Source organism: Nymphalis io, chromosome 11 (assembly GCF_905147045.1).
Source record: "Nymphalis io chromosome 11, ilAglIoxx1.1, whole genome shotgun sequence".
Lineage (NCBI taxonomy): Eukaryota > Metazoa > Arthropoda > Insecta > Lepidoptera > Nymphalidae > Nymphalis > Nymphalis io.
The window spans coordinates 12,494,718-12,502,977 of record NC_065898.1 but is presented as its reverse complement, the minus strand read 5'-3'; the positions used below and the strand labels follow the sequence as shown (position 1 = coordinate 12,502,977).

At 31.5% G+C, this 8,260-nt stretch overlaps 1 protein-coding gene across 1 annotated transcript in view; it reads left to right on the top strand.

Annotated features, from left to right (window-relative positions):
• Positions 1 to 5,414: 5,414 nt before the first annotated feature.
• Positions 5,415 to 8,260, top strand: part of LOC126772085 (uncharacterized) — a 49,323-nt gene continuing 46,477 nt past the window's right edge. Inside the window, exon 1 of the mRNA XM_050492256.1 lies at positions 5,415 to 5,604. Coding sequence (XP_050348213.1) covers positions 5,415 to 5,604 — 190 coding nt within the window. The remainder of the gene's footprint in view (positions 5,605 to 8,260) is intronic.

Genomic DNA, 8,260 nt, shown 5'->3' with positions numbered 1-8,260 from the left:
ATGGATCAATGAGAAATATCGATACGTCATAAATGCATCGATAAAAATAGATATTATTTTTAAAGACTCAAAATAGTTATGGCATATAAAAATAAAGGACTTAAAATTATTATTGATAAAATGCAGATTAAATATGATGTACAATACAAATGAACGGTAATTTGAGGTCTTTGGGACAACAAATTACAAAGATAAGGCAAAACAGAGTGCATTACGATTGTTAATGTTAGGAGAAAATAATAACAATCATCATTAACTGTAAAAATGATATATGTCATTCAGTTGACACATTGCACATAAATAACTGTGGCTATAAAATAAAATTAGGTAATTGTTGATAATAATATTATGTACTATTATATAGGCAAAGGGTTGCCAGATTTATTTCTTTCGTTATTTTATTATTATTAGTATTTTTTTTTTATTTAATTTTTCACGATTGTTTCCTAACGACATTTCATATACTTTTTTAAGGTAGGGTAGAAGAGAATACAGTAGCGTTACTATCTTACCAGTTCGCCCACCTTTTGTGCAATTCATTTTGTTATACTTGTTACTTCTTTAGCAGCGCTGACCCTGGCCCTTGATCAGGGTAGGCTTTGTCTTTCAGTGCCCTTTGCATTCATTCATCACATAAATTTAATTTCAATTCATGTTATATAAATAATAATTTTACATAATTTAAAAATGAATTAACGCTTGTGTAGGTACCTACCTCTGGAAATAGTTTTTGACATTTTGATCTTGCTTTGCTAGATCTTGCTACCTGGCGCCTACAGCGATTTCCCCTTTCGCTCTACCCCAAAGCCGGCGCTGATAGTCAGCACAAATTAATCAAATATCTTCTGTCAAAACTCTGGCGGTCGTTTTTTTGTCATAATCAGTTTTAAGATCAATTTTTTGATTTATTTGGGTGCGAATTAATTAACCAAATAAGTTTTACCTATTCGTTTAGCTAAGATATAAAATTTATATCCCGGGTAATTTAACTCCTGTAGATTGTTAAAATATTTTTTTTATTTTTTTTAGAGGTAGGCGGACTGGCAACTATGCCACCTGATGGTAAGTGGTCATCACCGACTATACACATTTGCGATGTAAGAAATATTAAGCATTTTTTGTAGAATATTTGATGAGTGGATGGTACCTACACAGAGGAGCTTGCAAAAAGCCCACCTAGTAAAATACGTATTTAGTATGTTTTGATTCAATATATTAATCTGTTTGTGAATTCTACAAAGAAGGAAGTAAGTAGTTAGTAGTGATACAAGTACTAAGAACAACTAGCAAGATCAACTACGGAGCATATATAATACATATATGCAATACCTTTATATGTCACACATTATTTTAATATAGAAGGGTAATAGATAGTTCAGAATAATTTCGAACATTAATTAAATTAGTTAATTTCCTTTTGTTTTTTGTTCAATTTATCTTGAGGTAATAAACAATACGAAGCTAGTACAGAGTGTAGAAACTACCTAACTATAAATTGAAGGAAGCACTAACTATACAAATTGGTTGATTGTCTGTTTAATTAACCTGTCAAACTAAGATGTCGACAGATTTGTAGACGACCCATTCCATAGGCATCTGAGATTAATTGGCAAAAATGATTGGAAGCAATATTTACAATGATAAATAAGTTTATTATAGTGATTAATTATTTTTTATGTTATGATGAATATTTAAGTCAAAAAAGTATTTTCTATTTAATAAAATTATATCTATAATAAATATAGGTAAATGTAAACATTAATTCATAATAAAATAAAGATAATATTAAATAAAAGATTACATTCCTAAAAAAATATTGATAAAAAATGTCTTATCAATATTTGTTTTCAAGGTACAAAACAACAAGATAGAAAACTATTGTTTTTTTTTAAAGTAATAGTATTCTAGGCAAGCTAAGGCATATGATCTTTCTATCTTGGTATTTAATTTTATAGCTTTTTAAAATGATTTTACTTTAATTAATCATATACATATCATATACATATTTTAATCAATCATGGAGCGATTAACTATATTTAGTAATCTTATAATATTGCTAAATATACCTAAAAAGTAATAAAAAATCATACTAAACTGGTCGAAACTGGTCTACACTTCTGACCCAAGAACTGGCGCTATTTAGCTCAAAAACTAAGCCTACAGCTTGAGGTAGACTGTCACAGGACAATCTATTGGACAGCGTGTTGTTTTTATAATTTGTATTTCATGACTGTAGTAGACGTGTAGTTTTCATTATTTTTAGTTAATATGTAAAATATAAAAAATCGTATTATATAACATATATGAAACATATAAAAGCCGAGATGGCCTAGTGGTAAGAACGCGTGAATCTTAACCGATGATCGTGGGTTCAAACCCGGGCAAGCACCACTGAATTTTCGTGTGCTTAATTTGTGTTTATAATTCATCTCGTGCTTAACGGTGAAGGAAAACATCGTGAGGAAACCTGCATGTGTCTAATATCATTGAAATTCTACCACATGTGTATTCTACCAACCCGCATTGGAGCAGCGTGGTGGAATAAGCTCCAAACCTTCTCCTCAAAAAGAGGAGAGGAGGCCTTTAGCCCAGCAGTGGTTTGCGCACACACTTGTGAACTATAATATGTCCTCCGCAGTTGGCTAAGCTATCTTGAGATTGGCCGCCGTCATTATAATTTATAATTAGTTTCATCTAAATTAATTTATCAATTATTAGTTTATTTATTTTTTAGCCAGCTACCAGCATGTCGTTGATAGAGATCAGGAAAAGTAAACATCTTGCAGTACTCCATATTTCTTTATAATTATGTTTATAACTAGATTGTAGTTGTCTGTGACCATAACACGTCGTAAAATGTCTTTTATGTAATTTTGTATTTAATCTAATAACTTTTCAGTTATATGTTCCATTATATATTTGTATAACTTATTTAATACTTAACAGTACCTAACGAAGGCAATATGCTTTTCTTACCTTGTTGTTGTTGTAAAAACACTGCAAGAGGATATATCTTTTTATTAAGGCATTCTGATACTGTTTTATTAGAGATAAGCATGGTAAGATCGTTAGCTACTGTTAAGTATTAAATAAGTTATATCGCTGCTATTTTGACAATTATTCGTCACAATAAATTGTTAAAGTATAATATCATTTTAAAAATTATTAATAGAAATATATTTTTATAATAGTCTAATAATGTTTAATAGCTGGATTTATCAAAATGATTAACATTTAAAATTGAACTCTATAAACATTATATGAAACTCTGATTAGTATAAATATGCTTGTTTATATGATAATGTTTATATAATTGAGGTATTTAGATTGCGTACGACGTCGACCGGGTTACACATCTAATTCGTCCCACTAATCGCATGACGTATCCTGCAGCGCACGCGAGACACTAGCTAATCAGAGAAAGTGCTATTTTCTGAATCGTAAACGCTTAATTTATATTTCAATCGTGTGAATTGCGAGGTGATTGCATCTAATGTTTTAAAAAGAAATGTTCGTTATTATGTGTTTTTGGAGCAAAGATTCATTAGAAACGAGACATGCCTTATAAAACATGTAGAGAGTAACTATTGAGTACGCAAAATTAAAATATACTTTATTCAAGAGCCTACTTTATATAAAAGCATTGAGTCATTCTTTTTCAAAGATTACGCTAAAAGTAAAGTTACCACCTGTTCAGAATATAGATTCAACTAAGAAGAACAGGCGGCAGAATTGTTACACTTTTTCTCCAATTAAAAAAAAAATGTTTAACCTAAAAATCAACAAACACACCATGTTTTTATCATCTTTATAATATTGTATTGAGTACGCACGCCTTATTTATTAACTATTAAAACAAGTAACAGTTTGTGAATGTCCCACTGCTGGGCTAAGGCCTCCTCTCCTTTTTCTTGAGGAGAAGGTTTTGGAGCTTATTCCACCATGCTGCTCCAATGCGGGTTGGTGGAATACACATGTTACAGAATTTCTGTGAAATTAGACACATGCAAGTTTCTTCACGATTTTCCTTCACCGTCAAGTACGAGATGAATTATAATTACAAATTAAGCACATGAAAATTCAGTGGAGCTTGCCCAAGTTTGAGCCTACGATCATCGGTTAAGATTCACGCGTTCTTACCACTGGGCCATCTCGGTTCAAATTAAAACAATATATAATAAATATATCTAATATGTGTGTTGTGATGTTTGTGATTTCGTTTTGAACACTTCGTTTTGAATGAAGAAATAATATGAAAAAAACATTAACTCTTGAAAATATATTAAAGCATATAAAAATGAGACTATCCTCTTAAGAGACGAGCTAATGAAAGTTTACCTCCTTGAAAAATATGAGCCACATCGACCTCTGAAAGTTTTACGATGACAATCTAGCCAGCTACTCTGTGAGAACAAATTTGAAATTTACCGTCGTATTCGACCGTTAATTATAAAAACTGTTTCACTTCATGAATAAATTAATTATCATATATTACAAGAATGTAGCTGCAAGCGAAAATTAGTAAAAATGTAGTGATTGCATTCTCTATGATTAACATCCCATTTTACATATTTAATGACGGTTGAGAGTCTATCCCAAAAAGATAGAACAGACACAAAAATTAGGTTATCTTTGTTTTCTATATACACCCCACTTTTTTTTGCTCTTTTTTAATTATTTTTATCATGCATTCATGGCATATTTGCTCTCAAAATCGTTAGACTTAGGGGCAATCTTCTAACTTATTTCAACTTTTTTATTATTGCAAAATGTATATTATGTTAAATCTTAGAATTTAAGGACATATCTTTTAATGTCATATTAATGTTCAATAAATTTGAGTTACAGTTAAAGGGCAAATGTGTCTCGAAGAATCTTGAGATTATTTATAAATAATTTTATTGTAATTTTTTAATTATACTTGTAACTTACAAATATTAAAATAAAGCTAAAATGAAGTCATTCTCTTTTTATATTGAATAAAGTATCGTATCGTAAATATAGGTTACGTTGAAGGAAAACATGAAAAAATGAGTATAACTACCATACGTAGATAGGTTGCCTGCGTACGGTACATATTTTGTACTTTTTTTCATTGAATATAAGAAAGTAAAAGTCGATAGACATTGATCCTAATTTTTCCAAGTACAAAAAGAAAACTCAAAATGGGATGAACAATCAGGTCGTTGTACCATAGTTCTCTTTTTTGTCCCTTTAGTTTTTTATGAAACCGCATACCCCGAGTCAGTGCTAACCTGTCTCGCGAGTGCGGAACATGCGCGTGCGCTCCGCTAAAATGGCCGACGAAATTCCGCGCGAAAATATATATTTAATTCGAATTAAATAAGAAGTTTAATTTTATCAATAAGTTTTGAGTGCCAAAGATTATTTATAAAACTAATTATGAATCGAAAATGCTCACCCTATCTCGCATTGGATGTTTGGTGTATATATTTATTATTGTAATTGGTATCTGTGATGGAATTAAAAGGGATAAGTTTAAGAGAAAGGTTCATGTTATTAGTGAAGTTGCAAACAATAAGTTTTCATATAAAAATGTGACAGCAAATAATAAAGAAGAAAAAAGAGGATTTCTGTCACCTGGTGAGTATTATATATTTTTAATTCATTTAAATATTGAATATTTTAAATATACAGGAAACCTGTCAAGTATGCTTGTATACTGCGATGATATATTAAGATGGATGACAAGCAGAGCCATTGGATAAAACACGCCAATTATAAATGATGACTATAGGTTGTAATCCGTGCAAGAACCATTTTTCATAAGTGATCCAAAAGTAACATATGGCATGTAAAAGTAACAACCAGTACATAGCTCACCTAAATACTCTTGAGGATGAGGCTTGGGGCTTATTTCACCACGCCGCTCCAGAGGGTGATGGATGTGGATGGAGGGTAATAAGAAAATAATCGGAAACAAATACAAAGCCACGCTTAAGATGAATTAATTATAAACAAAAATTAGGTACATGCAATTTTTTTTTTTGGCAAAAGGGCCACGTGACGTTTTCTAAATAAATACTATTTTAATCACTCTCTAGGTCTCTGTCATCATATCTAAATTAAAATCAAATACTTTGATGTAGATATGCTTATCAGTAATAATCCATTGTTTACGTCGTCAGAATTACTTTTTCCGGTCTATTTTAAAAAATAATGATTTGCATCGCAAAACTGTTACCATACATTTACGTTCAGTAAAGTACAGTACAGTAACAGCCTGTAAATGTCCCGCTGCTATTCTTAGCCTCCTCACCGTTTGAGGAGAAGGCTCGGAGATTATTATCATTTATATATATCAGAAATATAACATAGGTAATCGATAATTGATCCTTGTGGAACGCGCATTTTTACCACAGACCGATTACACTTTATTCCATTTATGAAAAATTGTTGCCTAATCAAATTCTTTGTTTTAAGTATGAATCAATGAAATCAATTACTTTCCTTTCAACATAATGTTTAAGTTCCTTTTATTATATAGCTTGTATTATAATATTAAAGTTATAATAAAAAGCCACAATATAGTTAAGCTGGCACGCAATCGCGCGATACAAGGACTAACAATATATTGCATTAAATTTTGATAGATCACGCAAGATAAAAGTTACATTGTTTTATGGATCCCGCGGTATTTCTGAGGATGACCAACGCAGGGGTATTAATGGGTGAGAAATCCAGGGCTCAGAGTGCCTTTATAAACGAAGACCCGCGAAGAGGAAAAATACGCAGAAAATCTCGGTATCATCTCCCAGATTGTCCCACACAAATACAAAAACAATTTGACGTGAAGTTGTCTACGTATCTGCCTCGTTGGTCTGACAAAAAACAAAAACTGTTTGCCGAAATGGATCACGTATAAACGAACTATTACTACAAACGATTGATTCGAATCAGACCAAACCACTTTCGATATTTTAATAAATTTATTTTACAGTTAATATATATTGTTCATTTATTTAGGAATAATTATGTTCAAATGTTTAATATAAAAAGTTAATTTGTTTTCGACTCCAGTAATTTTAAGAATATTAAAATTTTGTTCAGTGATATAAAATAATGCTGTTTTAAACTTGTCTAGAAAGAAAGTAGATCAATACTAAATTATAGTTTTTCTAGCGGCTAGCTAATCAACTGCTGTTTAATGGTACTTAAAAGCTACTCTAAAAAAGTTTTGATTGAATTGAAATGATAATGTCCTCCTAACCGAAATCCAGTATAATCCATTTATCTATCTTCAGCCAATATATCTTCTCTGTAATCTTTGCTGGACTCCGCGCCCAAGGTGCGCCAAATCGGTCTCGAGGACTATTACTATTTTATATACCATTCTGTATATACAACCGATAATGTATCGTATAAATATATATTTTTCCATAAAACAATTAATTGAATAAGCAAAAGCCAACACGATCCTGGTTGTAATTTAAATGTTTTATAGTGTTTGATTTAAATATCATAGCATGACTAATTAGGTTGAGTTCGGAAGCGTTGGATACTCTGCATGCGCAAGCGCATAACCAGTAACTAGTAATTTTTTTATAGTCACCCGCTCGGTCACTTTTAAGTAGGTTTTCTGACACGCAACTTTTGCAATGATGAGTCGTATCTTGAGATTTAATCTTTTTATTGCTGTGAGTTTCACTATATCATTTAAACATCAGCTAACCCGATATAATATGAAAATAAAACATAATATAAATGAATATACTGGATCGCATTTAATAAATTTTTAACACACCAGTTTCCTTAGTTGGCAGTATTGATATTTCTGTGCGTCGGAAAACACTTCAACAAGTTGTTCCCACGCCTTACCGTCCCATCCAATTATAATCGAATGAAGATCGGAGCGGAGCATCTGTGTTTACAAACACACGTGTGCACTATTATATATTTTATGCGATTGGCTAGTCTTTGTTGAAAAGGATCACCGTGAACGGAATCGAGCAGAAGCCGAGATGGAAAACATCGTGACGAAGCCTGCATCTATCGGATGATTCTATCATATACGAGCACATATGCACTGGATCAACACACTGAAATATACTCAAAAGCCTTCTCCTTATGGGAAGGGTATGTACACAGTAATGGGGCATGATTTGATAAAATGACAAAATATCAAACGATATTTTGATAACAGCAGTACTTGGTATTGTTGTGTTCCGGTTTGAAGGATGAGTGAGCCAGGGTAATTACAGGCACAAGGGACATAACATCTTAGTTCCCAAGGTTGGTG